This window comes from Colossoma macropomum, unplaced genomic scaffold (genome assembly GCF_904425465.1).
Source record: "Colossoma macropomum unplaced genomic scaffold, Colossoma_macropomum, whole genome shotgun sequence".
Lineage (NCBI taxonomy): Eukaryota > Metazoa > Chordata > Actinopteri > Characiformes > Serrasalmidae > Colossoma > Colossoma macropomum.
In genome coordinates this window covers 35,509,372-35,530,995 of record NW_023494804.1, presented here as the reverse complement: position 1 = coordinate 35,530,995, position 21,624 = coordinate 35,509,372, and the positions used below count along the sequence as shown (strand labels likewise).

The 21,624-nt window shown below is 37.9% G+C and overlaps 2 protein-coding genes across 3 annotated transcripts in view; one reads left to right on the top strand and one right to left on the bottom strand.

Annotated features, from left to right (window-relative positions):
• pknox2 (pbx/knotted 1 homeobox 2) overlaps positions 1 to 10,574 on the bottom strand; it is a 130,179-nt gene extending 119,605 nt beyond the window's left edge. The window contains exon 1 of one of the 2 annotated variants that reach the window (XM_036595477.1): positions 10,518 to 10,574. The gene's annotated coding sequence lies outside the window, so the exon portion shown is untranslated. Of the gene's footprint in view, positions 1 to 10,112; positions 10,243 to 10,517 lie in introns of those variants that run through there. The other variant, XM_036595478.1, reaches the window with a different exon arrangement.
• A 1,945-nt stretch (positions 10,575 to 12,519) lies between these two features.
• On the top strand, positions 12,520 to 21,170 carry tmem218 (transmembrane protein 218). The gene is made up of 3 exons (XM_036594993.1): positions 12,520 to 13,026; positions 14,722 to 14,824; positions 20,540 to 21,170. The coding sequence occupies exons 1-3, from the start codon at positions 12,917 to 12,919 to the stop codon at positions 20,672 to 20,674; spliced, it is 348 nt and encodes a 115-aa protein (XP_036450886.1). The 5' UTR covers positions 12,520 to 12,916; the 3' UTR covers positions 20,675 to 21,170.
• The last annotated feature ends 454 nt before the right edge of the window (positions 21,171 to 21,624 follow it).

Sequence of the window (21,624 nt, the reverse complement as noted above, 5' to 3'; positions counted from 1 at the left end):
CTGTTATTTACGTTTGGGAGCAGGTAGCATAACCATCACGCTCAGAAAGGTGCCCAAAAGAGCTTAATTGCACATTGTCATAGAAGAACCATTTTTGGTTCCCAAAAGAACCTTTTAAATGATGCTTCTTTATAAAACTGTTTTTGTAAATGAGATATGTAAAGTGTAAAGAACCTTTTTGAAGCCTAAAGAACCTCTTGGTTTTGAGGTTCTAGATGGAACTTGCTACAGAACCTTTATTAAGTGAAAATACTTCAAGCCTTTTAAAAGGTTCTTCACACTCACACATTTCTATCTCGATGTTGTTTAGAAAAAAAGTAGTTCTTCTATGGTAATGTGCAAAGAACTCTTTGTGGTACCTTCTTTTAGAGTGCTTATAAAAATAAAAGTTCCTAAATGGTTCTTGGCTCGGACGTGCAGTTCTAAGAAAAAAACAACCCAAAAAAATAGTCCTTTGAAAAACTATCCATTAAAAGGATATTTAAATGAGCAATGTGTAAGAATATTGGTTTCAAAATTAACACAAATTTTAAAATTAACTAAAAATATCAACAGAAAGTGAAGACATTATGTCAAAGATGTCTACGTATCGTGATACTGAGTCACTGTAGAATTAAGTCAGCCATTAGAAAAATAAACAAGAGATAACTTTGGTGTTGCTTTCCACCATTGGACACAGCTTTTGGTAAGTAAATGATGAAGTTTGATGCAATGTTTCTTCTAGACTGGTAAGTAAACAGGAGAAGGACTGAAGAGGGAGGACGACAGACTGTGTGGAGTATGAATTCGACACATTGCATCATCTTAGATATGGCTCCTTTAAGAGACCAAAAAGTGGTTTTGGATCCATCTGTCTCCTTTAATTTTATGAGTGCATGAGCACATAATTTATGATATAATTAATGTAATATTTACTGTACATTTTATTGCTGTTGGCTAAGAGTCACCAACAGTGGAATTCTGAAGATGACTCCTGGAAACTTTTGTGTAACCATAATAAATACATCCTGAAATCAGCCTCTTTTGAAGGATGTCGGATGATTGAAAATAAATTGAAATAACGAAAGTTCAAACATACAAAATTTGAACTGTCACTGTGTACACATATTCTGGCCAGTAGACAGCATTTCTCCCTGACCACACCAAGCTATAAACTGAAAAACTATCCTCCTTATCAAATTACTGAAGACGCCTTGGTCAGAGAGATGCTGCTGTCCATCCGACCTCTAATTTGTTCTGTTGAAAACAAACAGCTCTTGGAACGCTGTGAATGCCAGTCCTATGATTATAAAATTAAAGAAACATCAAAATCTGGCACAGAGTGCTGAGTTTTCTGCTCCAGAAGTTTATGAATAAAAGATGGGTTTCATGTTGTAAAAACTTTCCTCAACAAAAGCCCCAGAACGCATACTGCACGCATCTGCAATCTTATTGTTTACATCTCCACTTGAAAGGAAACAGCTCGAAGCCTTGAGGCCCATCAAATCCGACCAAAGCAAGAGACAGAGAAATGTGGGGCAGCTTGCCCTGGAAATCCATTAGAAAACCAAAAGTATGTTGTCGAGGCCTCAAATAGAACCACTTCTTAAATCAGAAGCGACATGAGGTTTTCCCTAAAATGTCTGCACATACTGAGAAAGCCTAACTGAGCCCAGTTGGCAATGACCCTTTCAGTGTTTGTGCATGTCTGCGTGTGTGTGTTTGAGTGAGTGTGAGCAGATTTGAGAACCAAGCTGTCCTTTGGAGTAAACTTGGCTTGTTAAAATGTAAATTACCAAAAATATGTTGTTTCTTTTTCCTAATTTGATCCACAACAAGCGATAACATCAAATGTTAACACATTAACACATCAACACGACAACACAGAGGCATTCAATAACCTAACTTAATCAAAATGCCTCGCTTCTGTATAAACTGCAGTCAATTTACAAGAGTGGATAATTTAACAGAAGAGAATGTTAATTGCAAACAAGGTAGAACCAATGAAATTCACTGGAAATAAGGATTTATAAAGATATTTTGCTGATTTTGTAGTAACATTTAACATAATTAGGACGGTTTCCATTTGTGCCAGCGAAGGCAACAAAGCCTTAAGGCCTTTAACATGCTGAGTCACATTATATACACCTTAAAGCTGCACTATGTAAGCTTTTTTTGTTAAACCTGAAAAAAGTAACATTACTGAATGAGAAGAAAAAACACATTAAAATATGATGTCTGTTCGTGGCTACAAGTCGACCTAAAAAGCCTGAAATAATCATTTAAAAGTCAGAGGTGACTGGACGGATTTCACAGGAGGTTTTCAAATCATGTCATACGTCTTTATACATTATCGTCTCACACATACAGACTCAAAAAGAAGGCCAGGCTTGATGTTTAGGTCTCAAATGCAAAATCAACATTATACTGATGAAGATACGATTCATCAGATTCATAGATTGATCCACTCGTGGGGGTCCAAAGCAAAACTAACAATACAAAATGATCCTCCACACGTTGTTTGCAATTACACATTTCCATCTGAGAGGTCTCCAAATCCCCAAGAGTTACATAGTGCTGCTTTAACAGTCTCTTTCACATCAGAGCTCATGGTTTTTTCACATGCTGAAGCAGAGCCTCAAGCTCCACCACACATACAGTGCCTGTTTTGTAGAGTTTTAGATCTTGTTAGAGTCATGTGGTGACTTTTTTTAAACAGAATGAGCCATTAATTGGTGCCTTTGAGTCACAATGGCTAAAAGAGAAATGATAACCTTATTATTGTTACTACTCAAAGGACCAATTTTTCTTCATCTTCTTCATGTGTCTGCTTCATAATAAAGTGCATTATAGCATTTCACTGTATAAAAAATTGCATTCGCTTTATCGGTAAAAACATTAAGAATAAAAAATACTGATTTTTGATGCCATTTTTTCTTTGTAGCAGCACACATACAACATAGAAGTTACAAAGAAAGAAAGAAAGATTATAAATGATAAATTCTACTTTGCAATTTCACGGCCAGTGTTTATAAATCAATAAGTGGTCCCAGCCTTACAATGAAGTGCTATTTGGGTTAGCACAAAAGCCCAAAAAGTATATTGATTGGCCAATAATATCAGCCAAAATTGATGAGCTGCTGTGTTCTCAGTTTGGCAAAAACACTGCCAATAATGACAGAAGTTTTTGGCATGGGTGCGAACTTGCAATCTCCCAACTATAGGGCAAAACCTTATGTGTTTGGGAACCTAAACAGAGTCACTTTCTCTTTATGATAAGAAAACATGTAATATGTAACATGTACTATGAGAATAATATTTTACTATGAACACTAAAAATTTTCTTATGAAGAAAACTAATGAAAAATAAGACTGATAAGAGTTAACCTAAAAACACAAAGACTTCTGGGTAGCTCCGCCCCCTTGCTACAATATTTGCATTATTTAAGACTGAGAGTTTCTGTTGTTTATTTGACTTTTAAAAATTTTGACATTAACAACTGACAATCATGTCAATCAATACAACACTGTTTAACTAAAACCATAGTCATATAGAAAACACCTCTGGACAAATGACATTGTAGATTTTCTTAGTGAAAATAAGTTCTCTATCCTCTATAGAGAACTTAAACATGGCTTTTTTTTAGCACATTTCTATTTTTTGCTGATTTTAATTTTATTTTGGAGGGAAAAAGAACATAAAATAAAAAATGTGAAATAATTTTTTTCAGGCAATTTTTCTCCCAATATGTTTAATTTAACAAATAAACAGAAATTGTGCATTGAAATGTGTAGAATAGGATGTATTAACTTATTTCAACAAAACATGTAATTTGACCAGGAGCATCAAAACTGTTGCACACAGCTGTATAAAAGTATGTTAAAATCTAAAATTAAAATGTAAAATTTTATCAACCACTAAATTTTCATATTGGCCGCACCCTAATTAGCGCATCACTTATGCTTGCTATGCTCCACAAATGATCTGCTGTAATTAATGCACAGAAACAGCATTCTCCTGTATAATACACTGAAAGAAAAACTGTTTCATGTTTAAGATTCATTTCTATTAGCCGTATGAAAACTGCACTGAAAAAGGATGTTGTGTCTTTATTGGACGAACACACAGAGCTGGAAACTAATCAAAAGGAAAAAGTGTGCATTTTAGTTCTCAGTCCTACTCAGACATAAAGCTCTGTTCTGTGAGATTTAAGCCATTCTCCTCATTCGACTCAGTTGCTAAGTTATGCTGCTCTGATAAAAATATCTTTCATGTTGCAGTTCTTGAATGCACTCATCATCTGGGTGCACCAAGTTTTCTTGCAGGCAGAAACGAACAACAAAAGAGAACAAAGTTTTCCGAAGCGCAGAAATAGGCAACAAAAGTGTAGGAGAGTAAACGGATTGGGATCATTGACTACCTGCTTAGAAACCACCAGGCTCAGAGGTCATTTGTGCTAAATCTGTCAGCGATTCCTACAAAATCTGCCATGCCAAATCCTGGGCACGAGTTCCAAAGTAAGGTAGAGTCAGACTTTTTTCAAAAGCTGGACTTCACGCGTGCTGTAAATCATATATTATGTCAAAGCCAGAGGAAAGCCACGGGCTTTACGGTCATCCAGAGGCCAGGCGGCCCTGATGCTTTATATCAGAGGGATAAAGCACTGCTTCTTAAAGTATTTTCGGGAATAACGGGGCAATAAAACAGGGAAAAACACACCGCTTAGCAAATAAAATGCACATCCACTTAGCTGGATTGATATACAGTAATGGTGCTCTTAAAGGAAGCGATTGGGAGCTCATTCAAGAGTCACTTACGTTCCATATAAGAAAACACATTCCAGTGCATTAACACAGGGAAAGAATTCCATCCAGGCTGTTAAGTGATGCTTCCTTGGATTAATGTTATTATGAAGCATTCAGCGAACAATCAATGCCTTTAAATGGCTCTCTGGCAAAAAAAAACGACAAAGATGGAGGAGATGTCTGGGCTGCGTACAGAGAGCAACAAAAGATGCTCAAAGAGAAGATCCGCAGGGGAGGAAAGTCTGATATAACCCTATGTCTGAGGGCCAAAAGAAATCAGGCCGTCCAAATCAATGGCGATCTATGTCAGAAGACAGAAGAGTAGTGAACAGGAAGCGTGAAACTCAGGATAGACTTTCTGAAAGATGACATTCAAGTAGGCCTGAGACAGAAGGCATTCATACTCAAGATGGGTTTTACAGCAATAGATGGAAATTCAGGCCATTCCAGTTCAAACAAACGTCAGCATTTTAAATCAGCTTCATGAGAAACAGACTTCAAGAGAGCTTCTCATAGGTAAACTAAACCCAAATTCCAGTAAGTGTATTATTACTTCAATTAAATAATGACACAACTACAACTGGAGAAAAGAAAAGGTACAGAAATACCAAGTCAAAAAATAACTTTAAAGGGAATTTTTGTATAAGTAAATGTAAAAAAGATTCAGAGTGGTTTGATATGAAATGCAAACTTAGCAAGTCAGAATTGTGCCCAATGGTGGTGATAAAAGAAGCTGTCCAAATCATGTAATGTCTGCAAAGCTACCTCACAGATTTTATAAAATGGTTTATAATAAGCAGTTTGATGCCTGAGAATGTTTTACAATAGTTTTGAGATCAAGTTTTGGCCTTAAACTTCCATCCATGATATATGCAGGGCAATATAAATAATATAAATTTCACCATTATCAACATTACATATAAGAAGATGTGTATATTTATGTGTCTTTTTGAATAGGAATCAAAATACATTTGCATTGTAGACACTGCAACTCATAATTCCTATCACCACCACTATAAAGAAATTGGAGATGGCAACTTTCTATGCGAAGCATCATTTCACAGCAAATCACTCTGAATTAGTTTGTTTACAATGATTGAATGCATTTTTAAAGATTGGTGGAATTCCATTTACATACTGAGTAACTTAAATAATAAAACTGTAGTGGAACTACATCCAGCATCTATCAGTATAGCAAGTGAGGTTTATTCTTCTCGCACTGTTCTTCTCTTGTTGATGCAGGAAAATAAAATGATAAAGCTCAAAAATCATAGGCATGACCAATCGCAAAGCCAGGCAGATGTTGTAACTCAAAGTGAATGGCTAAAACGTAACTGAGTAAAAGTCGATTCCTTTCCTCACTAAATAAAAGCATGAACAGTGAGAATACTCCAAACAGTATAAACTTATCAAAATGCATCAAAAGTACATGGAGCTACTTGCTACCCACCTCTGCTCATGGGGTTATCATATAGAGGAGAGAAACTGAAGAAACACCAGCATACAGTATGTCTCCTGCCCGTCTCCATACCGCACAAATGTTAGAAATGTGTAGAATATGTGAGACTTACTCTCCACACATCCAGTCTAATTGAGAAAATGTTCACCAGAACCTGCTCCTCGAAGTCTTCCTTCAAAGTCTTTCATACCCTGAGCTATTTTTTAAATGGAAACTGTGAAGTTATAATATTCACATGTATATTTATGTATTTTGAGGGGGAACAGATGGTCTTGGGTGGTATTTTCTGCCCTTTGATCTCCAGATGAATTTGAATCAAATATTTTTAACCTTCGCCTGCTCAGCAACTGCTGAAGAGTATAATAAATTCAGGATTCGCAGGCAGGGCCTGTTTCTCTCAGCAAGGCGGTGTTCATTTATTAGGATTAGCAGCATTCCACCAGAGATAAGAACAAAGGCGCTCTGACGTTTACAGCCTTGTTAAAGGTTTTTAAATTCAGAATTGATAATAAGCCCCCGCTAATTTGAATCTGCTTTTGATCTTTATGTAGTAATTATTTCTTCCTCATAAATGAGGTTTTATGCCATTTGCATCTGGGAAAATTATTATTGCCATTATTATTATTATTATTATTATTATTATTATTATTATTTCCATCTCCTTTTTGTGTTTGCACATACTAGTACTATAATTATTATTATTAAGGCTTAAACTCTGATGATAGAGTAATTGAAAAGTCTGTCCGTCTGTAATAGTGCCTGCTCCAGCTGTTAAACTTGATCTTGCTATTTCTATTAGCCCTGCATTACGAACACAGTGAAACAAGTCTGCTGTTGTCTTTCACGGACGCTATAAATAATATCCCCTTGTACTTCTAATGCATTTTCATGGCATATCGTCCTTTCGTCCCTGTACACACAGGGGATAGCGCAGGCGGCACGGCCTGTGATGTGAGCAGTATAGGTGATCGTTAAATACCTCCAGCCGCCAGTTCCTGGAGCATAAATCAGGCAAATCTGCCTGTACCTCCAGCGCCCCTGGGGAGGAACTGGACTGTTATGCCAAGCAGCCGAGAGGCTGAGTGAGGAAAGGGGAGGAAAAGTAAGGCGAGGTCGTTTGGACACACTGCAATAGCAGGCCTGCACTCCTCAGAGACCAATTGGGATCAGCAGGGCTTAGTGGACCGGTCCAATACCAGCCCAGCACTGCCTCCATGCATCAGAATCACCTGGAGGTGTGCTATAAGGTAGAGCCATGTGCAAATCCTCACATCCACTCACAAACTCGCATAAGACCTTGGCTGTCTAAACCACAACACCCATAAGACTGCAGGCTGATGAATAATTCTGGTTTGATGTTTCCCTTTTTTCCTCAAAATTCATATAGAAACCCGCAAAACGATGAAACGGCGCCCACAAAGTTCCATAAAATAAGCTATTAGTCCTACAGATGCTAAAAGATCCAGGCAATATGAGTAGAAAATAAAGCATTCGAATAGAGAGGCGTCAACAAGAAAATGACAGACACTAAGGCCAAGCTCAATTTTCTAAATAGCTTTATGGCCGTGCATAAGTGCGCAAATTGGTTTATAACATATGCTGTTTCCACTCTGTTTACGGCCCTCATCAAGGCAAGACCGAATCAGTTTATTAGTGATTAGAACGAAAAGCTGCAGGACCGCATGAATTGCACCTCAGCCTGCAATTTGCTCCTGACTCAGGCAATGAGAATATGCAAATAAACTTGGGTATTTTTTTTTTATATATTTGCAGTTTTGCCCAAGGGTGGCTTGTCCCATGACACGTATCATCAATTAAGATCACAGCAGGGATCTCAGCATTTAAATTGGCACTGAACAGCAACCACCCCCCCCCACCACCACCAACCAAAATATCACAGCCTCATGATAGCCCAAACCACTGAAACACAATACCTGATTATCAGAGGCCTGCCTTTGAGAGGACAAAGGGACATACAGTCGCACAGACACACACACTCCCTCCTTCTCATGCTGAGAAATTCCTCATCCAGCTTTTCTGACAGTCAGAAGGCATGGACTCATGTGTCAGACACTGAACGGCATGGGAAGACTCTCAGGGTTATGTGCGCAATGCAATCCCCGTGTCAGTAACACAGAATTATGCTTCTTTAATAGCTTTTATAATATCTGTCATGGCTACCAAACACAGGATATCATCTGGGTCGCTTTGATGCAACTTAAGTACAAAAACATGATGTTGGTAGATGTAAGATAAGAGTTGATTTATTTTTTTCTGTATTTACTGCTGAGTAATACATTGAACACAACAGCATGACATAATTTCGCACTGAAAACTAAAGTAGAAATGAAGCTCACGAACTCACAAAACTGTGTTGTGTCAAAACTACACACATGGCAGTATTTATTAGAATATATTTATATGTTATAAGTGTTAAGGGGGTGGGGGGGGCAGTCTAAATTTCTTATAATCCAATACATTTAATAAAATGAAAAGGACCGGAATTCTGGCTAACACGCTAACTCATATTAATTCTAATTTATTACATATTAACCATACTTTTAAATTATATATTATACACCAAGCACCCTAGTCAATCACATGAATGCCATTTTTCATTAAGAGGTGTTTTAATGTAGTAAAAAGTGTCAATTTTACCAGAGAACTTTTCTACACCCTTAAAAAGATGGTTCTTCAAAGGTAGCAAAAGGGAACGGTTCTATTTAGAACCAAGAGAACCCAGTATTCTATCTAGAATCATACTGTATGTGTTTCTGTATATAACATTTTTGAAAATGGTTCTCTGTAGCACCAAAAAGGGTTCTGCCATTGCTATTACAAACTTGACACTGTAAAAATAGAAGAACCCTTTTAATGCTATATAGACCCATTTTCAAAAAAGTTCTAAACAGAACCATACACAACACATTCTCCATCAATCTGAAGAACGATTTCACCGTTATCCACAAAATAGTTCTATAGGGAACTCCTGGGTTAAACAGAACTATTCCCTTTACTAAAGAACCCTCGAAGAACCATCTTTTTGAAGGGAGTACTTACAGTACAGGTGGACTTTTTCACCAGTTTCACTAAAAGGAAGTTGAACCCCCTTTTCCACAAAAGTACACTGAAGTAAAACAAGAAAACAAAGGTGTAAAACCCTTTATATGCAATTAATACAAATTCCCAAAGACTAATGAACAGCAAACAATGAGAAACAATGAAAAAAATTTACACAGAAGAAAAAGAAACGTCATTAGAAACTCAAGATGCTGTCAAGTCCATTATTACCGTAAATTAACTTTCAGGTATCTCAGTGAAAACCAGAGCACATTAAATGTCTAGTTAATACAGAAACAGAAATAAAGAAATATCTTAAATGAACAGTTCTGTATGGATGCATGCCGTCTTCCTCGCCATGGCGTTATTTACTAGCAGTGGCCAAAAAAAGTTCACGTTAAAAAGAACTAAGAAAGAAAAAAAAAGGTAAAAGCGCTATTTTCACCACACATTAAACCATGCAGAAATAGCCTAACAAAGAATAAGGCACTGTAGTCAGAAAACACACAAAAAAATGCAGACAGCGATCAACTTGGTGCTAAAACAGTTAGTTAACTAGCTAACCGACTAGCCTACCGTTACTCTTATTCAAAACACTCAGAGTGAGACTCGACAGCAAAACATACAGCATTTTAGTGACTGAAACGAAGAAAAAAAGGACTTAAACAGACAATAAAAGTGTTCTGAATAAAAAAGCCTCCTGCTAGATGCCACAGTGCGTTAGAAATGACTGCCTCATGCCGCTATCAGACCAATAGCCTCATGACCAAAGGATTGTTTTTGACAGCCCAGCCGCACAGAGAATTACCACATTTCACAAGTCCACAGGCTTCAAGGAGCAAAACAAGCATCCAAGAATCCTAACGCGCCTCCAAATATCGTATCTTCCCCTCGTTTCCCTCTTTCCTCTCTTCCTTCTATCACTCTCGTTCTCTCCCTCCTCCCCTCCCTGTCTCCCTCCCTCCTGCTCTCTTCCTCTCTTCTGCTCTCTCACCCCTCTCTCCTTCTCTCTCTCCCTCTCTCTCTCTCCCTCTCTCTCTCCCTCTCTCTCTCTCTCTCGCCCCTGCTCTCCCTCGTCCATGGCCCTGTCTGTATGAATAATGTCCTGCCTTTTGTAATGAGAGGGGGAGAGGGAGAGAGAGAGAGAGAGAGAAAAAAAGATGCTGGAGTGTTAGCTTCTGCGGTCTGACATTGAAAATGAATGACAGCTTACCTGAATGCCAATCTTCATCAGACTGACACCAGGCTGACAACACAGCCTATACTCCCCTACACAACTAGTGACGTCTGCCATGTAAGACCCCTCCCACCACCCCCCTCCTCCTTCTCCTCCTCCTCCTCCTCCTCCTCCCTCTCTCTTTCTCTCGCTCTCTCTCTCTCTCTCTCTCTGCCTCCCGTACCCCCCTTTGCAGCACCTCCGCGGCTCCTCTCTCGGTGCTGTACGGAAAGCGCTCAGTCCAGTCTCGCGCTGCTCCGCCGTGTGGAGTCCGCTGGCCCCCTGTCGGCGCGCGCTGAAAATGTGACAGTGACGAGACCGAGAAGGCAGACAGCCCTGCTTCTGATGCTCTTACCCTTACAAACCTACACCTATAGTCATACTATAAGACTCTTAGCTAACTATAGTGCTGCACCATACTTTTATTATAATATATGTCATATAGTGTCTGTAATAATCCATAATTTAGTGTTGTACAGTACATGTGGACCTATAATACAGTGTCTCTAATAATTTATTATACAGTGTACAATACTCCTATTTTATATATATATATATATATATATATATTTATATATATATATATATATATATATATATATATATATATATATATATATATATATATATATATATATGAGTATATATATATATAAAACAGTGTCTTTATTGATCTATAATATATTGTTGTACAGTACTTCTATAATAATATACATAATATATCTACATGAATTTATAATTTGGAGTTGTACACACATGCACACATTTTCTAAGCTGCTCATGCTGGAGCCTGTCCCAACGCTCATTGGGTGGAAGGCAGGACACACCATGGACAGGTGGCCAGGCCATCACAGTGCAGACACACAGATAACAATAACACCTAGAGCCAATTTAGCATGTCCAGTTGGCCCTCCGGAGCGCCCAGAGGAGACCCACACAGAACCGGGGGTAAACTTGCAATCTCCAACACAGAAACGACTTTGGTCGCCCGGCTGGGGGATCGAACCCAGGCCCTTCTTGCTGTGAGGTGACAGTACTTAGTGCAATCTTTAATATAACAAGTTTTTGAACAGAATGACAGCTGAGGTATAACAAAAAATACATTTATTTTTATGTTCATTTCTCAAATAAAGGTGGTATTTATTGTAATATTGCATTAATATTTCTTGTATGTGTTAAGCCCACTCCCAACAACATATATCATATATAAAAATTACTGAACTTTTTTCTTCTAGATCCACCGACTGACAGAGAAGGGTAATGTGTGTGTACAGATTAGTGAACATGCCATTGCAGCCATGAGCTAACATGTGTAAGCTCAGAGCTAACAGACTAACCGCTAGCTATGATGCAACAATACGATATGATATATCATGAAACAATATGATACAATAAGAAGTATTAAAAGACATGATCTGTTTGAGAGGCTACAAAACCTTGGGGTAAGGTTATGGTAGTCTGTTTATGCTGTTTATATTTTCAATCTATTAACCCTAAGAAAATACCATACTATAGTAATACTATAAGAAACTAGATGATTTCTATAGTGCTATTTTATACTGCTGTTTAATATACAAGTCTCAAAAAAGTCTGCCTCTGCATACTATTTTAATACGATAAATATCTTATATTAAGTTTTGATACTTGTGTAGTGTCCAGCAGCAAACTGTTAACAGTAACTGTGCAAATTTACCAAAATTTACTATAGACTTTATTTTACAAGTCCATTTATTCCACACTGTTTCAGAGACCTCGTTGAAGTCTTTCACTTTTACTGTTGTTTAAAACATGTTTTAAATTAAACCGATTTAATATTTGCTTGATATGATGCAAATGAACGGTTAAATGCACAATTAAAGCAAATAAAAATGATCTGACATTACTACTCCGCTTCTCTTGCATCTCTGTGGTCGTAAAAATGGACTACAACTCCCAGCATCCTGTTCATGTGAGTAAGAAACGCTCTGATTGGCTGTTTTTGTAACATAGGAAGTGTGGCTGTACTGTATGACGCCGCTTTGTATCCAGGGAGAAACAGTTACGATAGACTTTTTTTGCTTCGACTCCCAGAAATATGAATTCGTACAGACAAACGTAGCTAACGAAGTCGAGAATCAGTGAGACAATCAGGCAGAAGCAGAAATGGCTAATTTAGCCTACGAGAAAAAAGCTAGGTGATTAATACGTTCCAGACGGTTACTCGGCTAGGTTAGCTGGCTAGCTCGCTGTTGTGTTTACTTATTTTTCATTAGATTACAGTTTAAGCGAAGCCTAACCACTTAACACTGACGTAAAGCCAGCTGCTCAAACTGGCTTTAGATGAGACTTGTTTGAACGGTGTTTAGCTCATACCTTCGTTCGTGTAGCAGGTGAGGTGAGGTGAGGAAAGGTGAGGTATGGCTGGAGCGGTTCTGGGTGTCGGTACCGGAGTTTTCCTCATTGCCCTCATATGGATCGTGACTCTGGTTCTCGGCCTCCTTCTGTCTCGAGCCTCCGCTCCAACAAAGTGAGTTACTGAAACGGCACCACACTCTTAAAAAAAGATGGATCTTTAAGGGTTCCTTTGTAAAGACAATGGTTCTATTCAGAACCATGAGTTCTCCATAGACCCGTTTCATGCTTAAATGGTTCTTTGCATGGTGAAATGATTCTTCAGATTGATGGAGAACGTGTTGTGTATGATTTCTGTATAGAACTTTGTTGAACAGGGTTCTATATAACACCAAAAGGGTTCTTCTGTTGTTACAAGCTTGACATCATAACAACAGAAGAACACTTTTTGGTGCTATATACAACACATTCACCATCAATCTAAAGATCTGCAAATGGTCCTATATAGAACTCATGGTTCTAAATAGAACAATTACCTTTACTAAAGAATCCTTGAAGAACGATCGTTTTTAAGAGTGATAAGCAATGAAACTAGATAACTAATCATTTTTCTCACATTAATCACAAATTGTGGTTCTAACTTTGTAGTGAGGCCTTTGAAGGGACAACGTCCTAATCCCCACACCGCCAGCACAGTCCACTTATTTGTGCGGTTTTATGTGGCAGTTACATAATTCATCATTTTTACATGACAGTTTCCCAATCCCTCTTTATCTCTTAGGAGAAACAGCTAATACTAATATATGTAAATTGTCTCTGTTCTGATTGGTCTCATTGGCCACAAAGCAGTTGAGTCTTACACGCTCCTTATAACTTCATTGGGAATCATGTGAATCAGCAGAGCTGAACTGCTGTGGGCTGTACGCAGAAATAGGTATATCAGAGGTGACCAATCCTGATTCTGGAGCTCTCCCACCCTGGAAAGTTCAGATCCAACACACCTGACATTTGGATTCCACTGAAGGCCTACCTGGATCAGGTGTGTGAGATCAGGGTTGGTGCTAAACTCTGCAGGGTGGTAGATCACCAGGATCAGCATTGGGCACCCCTGATGTTAATGCTTTGGTTTTTGGTGACATTTTTATTAGCTTAGTTTCACAGAGCACAGTATTTTAAAACTTTAACATTGTTTATGTGCTGAATCAAACTTTTATTTTAAAAATATTGCCTCAAAATGGACACTTTAAGGCATTTAAGGCTATGAATGTTTTCAGTGTTTTTAGAAACACAGCCATTAAGCTGTTTGAGGCCTTAAGTGCAGAGCAGAACAAGCTTTGTTTAGTCAGCATTACCATGTAACATCAGACATTTCAAATGCCCATTACTGTTGTGGAATATTTATTGGGGAATATGAAAATATCTATCACTGCTAATATGAAGGGGCATCAAACATGGAAAACAATTTTAGTGGTGAATGAAACATTACAGATATATCTATTTGTAAACAATAAGTACTTTTCCAGCTTAATATGTTAAATAATTTAGTAGTAGTAGATTTAACACATACCTCACATTTCTCTTCACAGGAGGTTAAATGTCTTAATTGTTCCGCTCCTAACTGAGCATTTTGGGGAAAAAAATGTGTGGATAGTAGGTGCCATGCTGTTAATTTCTTAGCTCATTTCATGCTGTCAGTGTCATTAATTTAAAGTGTAGTCTACTTATGAAAATGAATGTTTATGTGGTTCTTTAATCCCTTGCTTGTTCTTCACTCAGTGTTCGGCTAGTGATGGAGCCTTGCTAGCGTTCATGTTTGTGTGAATTTGTGGGTATTTTTAAAAAATTAATAATACTATTTTTTTTTCATCAGACTGGTGATGATCCCCATAGTACTTTTGGCTTTAACCATCACCTTGATCCTCGTCTTTTTCCCACGAGCTGCTGAAGTCCCGTCCCCTGTAAAAGAAACACAGGTCAGTGCGTTTGATTTTAAAGATAGAAGACATGTTGACTTAAAGGCTGCACTTCTGTCCTTCCTATTAAAACTGTATTCAAACATTTAGCCTTTCAAGTCAATGGCATAGAACAGTATTGTGTCTTGAATGTTATTCATTTAAATTGGTGTATTAAGACAATGACCTTACATTAGACTGTAGATGTTTATGCTAGCCAGAAATATGTTAGTATTACTGAATTCCATGTACTTAAATTTTGATGAATTTGTACTTTTTAAAGAATTTTGAAAAGATAGTTTTACAGTTGCTCTGATGAGGAGAGGGAAATGAATCAACTTTGTGCTCTATTTTTCTTACTTCTTTTCATTCTGTTTTCTTATTCATTTTATTTTGTTCTTTAGCACTTTTGCTGTTGCTCACACCCCTCATTTTCAAACTTTAGCATTTTATGTTACACCAAAAGGATCCAAAAAGAGAAGAATAGCACCTAAAAATTTTAGTTCCTATTCTGATAGATGCTGGATGAATTAAAAAGTTCCAGGTTTTGAGTTAAGGTCTTCTCACTTCCCTACTGGAGATGGTATAGATCTGATACGAGGTATCAGCATCAGGACAAAATCAGCAGAAAATGTTGGATTAGATATTAGAGTAAAAAATGAAGGAATCTTGTCCCATCCTGTAACAAACGTAGACTGAATTGTACAGCAGTTTGTTCCGACAGCACAGTCTAATTGAATGTCGGATTTTTGGATGTGCTTCGTTTAAGATTAGCTCGTTTTAAAGCACAGTGGTTTTAAAAGAAACAAATTGGATCTGTATCGACCGATACAAGAAAAGAAAAGGCACTATTGTGCCTTCTTTAATAGCTATGTTTACTTGTACTTGGATCATTATTTTATTGATGTAACAATTAATGTTGTAGTCAAGATCATTAGAGACGAGTCAAGACCATCTCATCATTAGAGGCGAGTTAGTATTCATCTCTTCAGCATGTACAACTTCATTTCAGCAAGACAAGACACAAGGTACAGAATTTATAAAGCTTCGTTGTAGTTGTGGCCTTTAAGAAATTTTCATGATACACAATATTAGGGGTGTCACAATGTAGGTGTTAATATTTAGTTCTGATATGAGGGTCAAGAGACGATATGAGATGTGAATTGAATACAGTTAAATTTCATGCTTTAAAATGCATGCTACAGGCAGTGGTCGCTGTAGTTGTATTTAACACAATCAGTGATATTCCTAAAAGGACTAAACATCAACATAAAAATAACATCCACTGCGTAGCTCTCAGTAAAAACCTGTGATTCAAAAACAGGTAAAACAAATAGCTTGACATGGGCGTTTATAGTTTCTGATAGCTACTCGGTGTTAAAGAGTCCTGGATTCTGCAGTTTGCTGTGAGTGATTGAGCCACATTAGAATATTACCTCTCGCACTCATTTCAGCCACAAGGTCAGTGCCACATTTTGTACAGAAACATGAAATCTGACTGCAAACTGCTGTAAACAAACATATAAAGCTCAGTTTGCTTAATTTGGAGATGCCCATTAATCCAGAAGAACATTTGTCAGGTCAGAGACTGATCTAGGACAATAGGGCCTGGCTCGCAATCTCCATTCTAGTTCATCCCAAAGGTTCTGGATGGGGTTGAGGTCAGGGCTCTATGTAGGCCAGTCAAGCACCAGCCCCTGAAAAACACCCCATAGCATCATCCCTCCTCCACCAAACTGTACACCTGGCACATTGCAGTCAGGCAGGTAATGTTCTCCTGGCATTTGCCAAAACCAGACTCATCCATCAGACTGCCAGATAGAGAAGCATGATTTGTCACTCCATGGAATACATTTTCACGCCTCCAGAGTCCAGTGGCGGCGTACTTTACACCACTCCCCCCTATGATTGGCATTGTGCATTTTGAGCTTAGGCTAGTGTGCATCTGCTCGGCCATGGAAACCCATTACGTGAAGCTCCTAATGTGCGGTTCTTCTGCTGATGTTGCTTCCAGAGGCAATTTGGACCTCTTTAGTGAGTGAATTAACAGAGGATAGACACTCGGGACAGAAATTTACAAACTGCCTTTTGGCAGAGGTGGCATCCTGTGACAGTGCCATGTTTGAAGTCACTGAGCTCATCAGTACAACCCATTTTACTGCCAGTGTTTGCCTATCGAGACTGTAAGGCTATGTGCTTAATTTTATCCACCTGTTAGCAGTGAGTGTGCCTAAAACACCTGAAATTAATAATTAGGAGGGGTGTCCCAATACTTTTGTCCACATACATATTATTATTATTATTATTATTATTATTATTATTATTTTAATTATTATTATATTATAGTCTTAGTGCAACTTTGCATTGTGACTTTAAAAGTAAATGATGGTCAGGTTGTTCTCCATAACCACCTAAAGTCAACTGAATATAAACCAAACAACATACCTCAATTTTCAATATTATAAAATAAAGACATATAATAACCTTCAACTTGAATTTTGTAACCAGTGAACATCAGCAGACAAGTAATACCCAGTTAAGCCATCATGAAAAGGATTTGGAAGTGAAGATTTTTTAAAACCTGTAGGGCAAATTGGGGGCACTGGGGGGAAAAAAGTTCCGTTTCTAATTACCTCAGACAGTGGCATCGCACTCGGCTAGTCTCGAAAACAACTTCCAAGTCCAACTTACACTGAGACAAGACCAAGATAAAAGGATGTTGAGACAGAGACTGTTCATGTACTTCAGCACTAGTAACAATACCTTTACTTCAGTGTGGCTTTAGGCTACTTTACCCACTTACACAAAGCTCTACTATTACACTCATGCAGGGCAATAGCGCAAAAAACAGAGGATGACCTCTTTTCAGGTATGTCTGCAATATTTACACAGATGTAAACCACACTGAAAATAGCATTACACTCTTTAAATCCACAAAACCAGCCAGTGCCAGCATTTAGACGTTCCACACAATTCTTCTTCGAATGGTAAAAATGTAGAATTTTATCAAACGTGGTTTGAAGTGCTGAAGGTTCTCTAATTGTCATGCTGCTTGCATTGTAATATGTGTGTGTGTTTTACACAAAAGACCTGGTGTGGTTTATCTCTCTCCAGCAGCAGAGTAGCACAAACACACAGCAGCATTTTCCCCCAGTGTGCTTCTGCCAAAACCACTGCACCTCACTGCCAAACGCACACATACAAACCACACAGTTTACCTTTCAGCCTTTCAGCCTGAGATTAGAATAGAAAACACAGTGGAATATTGTTAACTGGAAGAAAAAAAAAATGTTGTAAAGCTTTGAAAAAATTCACAAGGCCTAAACAACACGACTTCTTTTTAGTGCAGCCAATGGGGTCTCGGCACGCAGTTGCGTCGGCTCATTTGTAATTCATCACTGAGCGTTAGCCCATACTGTAAGATCCACAGGGTACTTTGCTGTGGTGATGCTGATTTGGGTCAGGGTTTTCTTCTGTTTCCTCATCATTACTGTGATGTTTATGTGCTTCCACACAAGAAACGACACCTCAAAAGCTTTGGATGTAGACAAGTGAAGGGCTTTAAACAGATTAATTTAGATCTCAGCTACAAACAAAAAGAGTTCTGCATGTAGAGTCGGTATAATATGCTTCTTTAGACTGGTTCTTTATTGTAGAGCAGTGTGTTTTTATGTGTAGAGCTAGCCACACTGAAGCTAGCCCTGTTTCTGCTGGCTGCAGTAAGTTTGAGCAGATCGTCTGCTTCTCCTGATAAGTGGCCGTCTGCTGTATAAGAAATGGCTAAGCCCTTGCTGTTGTACAAAAACATATCACAGTGCCAATTAGGCTGGCCCCAAACAGGAGCTGGGCACGGCACACTCAACGCCGCATTAATAAAACATGGCCTCCGCTCTTTGCTTCGCTAGCCGGCTAATTGGCAAATTAGAAAGTGAGATGCGTTAAACGAGAGAACACTGCATTCACTGGAGACGACGCCCTCCCCCATTCTCTCTCGCTCTCTTTCACACACAACAGACACGGACTCGCTCCCTCTCTTTCTCTCTTTCCCCCACTCCGACTGTTTCACACAAACAGTCACTGTTTCATTCTCACACCTCTTTCTCCCTGGCACGGTTCTTAAGGTAGCTTTCCTATGATCAGGCCCACATACATTAGCCCAGGCCTTTAGGGATGGCTGCTGCCATAAGTACACAATACACAATATTGTTTTGAGTTGTCACAATGTGCATGTTAATGTTATTTATTTTTTTTTTTTTGAGACAGGTTCACGAGACGATATGCTCTGTGAATCGAATACAGTTAGATTTCACGCTATCAAATGTGCGATATTTAACACAATCCCTGATATTCCTGAAAGGAATAACCTTCAATGTAAAAATTACTCCACTGTGCGGCTCTCTGAACTGTGAAAAACTTCACTCTCATACTCATTTCAGCCAAAAACATCAGTGCCACACTTCATATAGACAAATAAGATCTGACTCTAAACTGCTGTAAATGAACTTGTAAAGCTCAGTTTGTTTAATTTAGGGATGTAGCCTTGTTTTACATGTAACGTGTAATATATACCTTGTATTTTGTTTATATTACTTTATATAGTTTTTTTTGTTTGTTCATTTAGTATTATGCAAGTTATCCCTTTTACAAGCACTGTTGTCTTTTATGGGGTGAAAAAAATAATAATATGAAATAAATAATGCAGATGTTATATTAGCTTTTCTGTCCTAATTCTAGATCATAAAACGCATTGTATTAATGTGAAAATGGCAATATTGTATTGTAAAATTTGCATTACATGCACTGTGCACACAGTGACTTTCATATTAATCTGAAAACTATTTTGTGCATATGCAGACACAATTTCATATTTCACTTTCATAAGGAAATAATCAGAGTGGGGTCCAAATGTCCAAAATCACAGTGAAAATCTGGGAATGTTTTTTTCATTCAAGCCTGGAAATGAATAGAATCGTTTAGAATTTTGAAAGTTTCGAGACAATGAAAAGGACAAGCAAAATATATTCTAGATTCTGCTCTATTTCTTCAAATGTAAGCCTTTGTACAAAAAAATGTCGATTTTCTTATTAGTGTTATTTCTTCCATTGAAGCACATGTTCAGACATCTCTCAGGAGGATTCGATCTGCTCATCAGAGGCTTCCACACAAATTTATGTAGTCATTCCCAGAGTACACGTCTTTAAAACAAAAAGAAGATACTAAGATCTTCTGCAATTCCTGTTAAAATTTCATTTCTACTTTTCACTCAAATTGTTATGCTTCAAGTTTTTTATTTAGTTAAAAAAGAATGTATAATAGAAGCATTTTCACTAGTGGTCTCAGACTCTGGGAACCCGCCATAGAGTTTGCAAAGCTCCAAATTGTTCAGCTTAAGATAAAAGCGATTGTTCTTTTGTTTGCCATACTGTGCAATACAGCAACTCCCAAAGGAGGGACTTACATATGTTCATTCTGTACAAACAACTAAACAGAAGCCAAGTGTATCTATAGCATGTTTTTACAAAGGTTACATCTCAGAGTTTTTGTAAGACTGGTAGAACTAAAGTGGGATACTTTTTGCTTCCTGCTCCTCATGAAGGTGTTCTACTGACCTCTAGTGGACAAATCTGACTTTCTCCCCTGCTTCTAAATAAGGATTTCTGTCGTAGCATTGTCCTATTCAGGTTATTCAGGAAACACATTTATAAATGTATAATGCTTCCCTCTGCTTTGTTTCAGATAGTGGACACATTCTTTATTGGCCGCTATGTCCTGCTGTCTATAGTGAGTGTGGTGTTCCTGGCAGCTCTGTTCACTCTCTTGCCCTTCCACCTCCTGGAGCCAGTGTATGCCAAGCCTGTGAGAGCCCACTAGAACAGAGACTGGCACATGCTAAACCCCAACGGACCCAGAGGGCCTGTCTGGCTCAGCCACTGTCAATGGGCCCAGCTTTAGAAGAGAGGGTCCTACAAGAGCCTCCAGTGTTCCCCTAGTGCTGTCCAAATCAGAAGCACCGACTTATGTCCGATTGTGCAGAACACAAGGGGACTGTTAATTACATTGCTGAAAACAATGATGTGCATTCAAGATTTAAGGCTAATGTACATTGAAAAAGTGATGCTTTGAATTTACTAATTACATCAGCACAGTTACTGCAAATGTTAAACAAACTGAAAGACAAAATTATATTTTATTCTTGTGGATAAGATTTGTAAAATGTACACATGTAAATCAAGGCAATTTTCAGTGTAAATATTGTTTTAATTGATTGTAAGTGTTATTTTTCTACTTTTCAACCTATAAATTTCACCAGTTCTTTAATATTTCTGCCTAATTAGGTCATTAAGATGTAAATAAAGCCATTCAGCATCAGGTTTGATGTGATGTGCCATTTTAGAGAAACTTACAAAAAAAAATTGTTCATAATGGTGGAGCCAGACATCTGAAATATGAATGGCTCCAATAGCCTCCTCTTTGAAAGTCATTCCACTAAATGGCTATGAATATGTTGCATGATCCCTGAGACTTTGTTTTGGTGTACAGCGTATTTTTAAGTACATTCAAGGCGGTAAGGTACATCCTGGCATCATGAAGGAAAAATAGTGCTCACGTTTTTCTTTATTATTCCAAATGTTTACCCTTATCAGCATTACATATAAAAACTCAGAAGACTTGTTTACTGGTCATGTTGGATAGTAAATAAAATTATTTATGTACAGTGTCTGCATGTTGCAGGCAATAAGTGTATGTATCATATATAGTCAATGAGTGTATATATCATTTACATCATATACACAGTCAATGAATGAATGTGTAATTTCCAT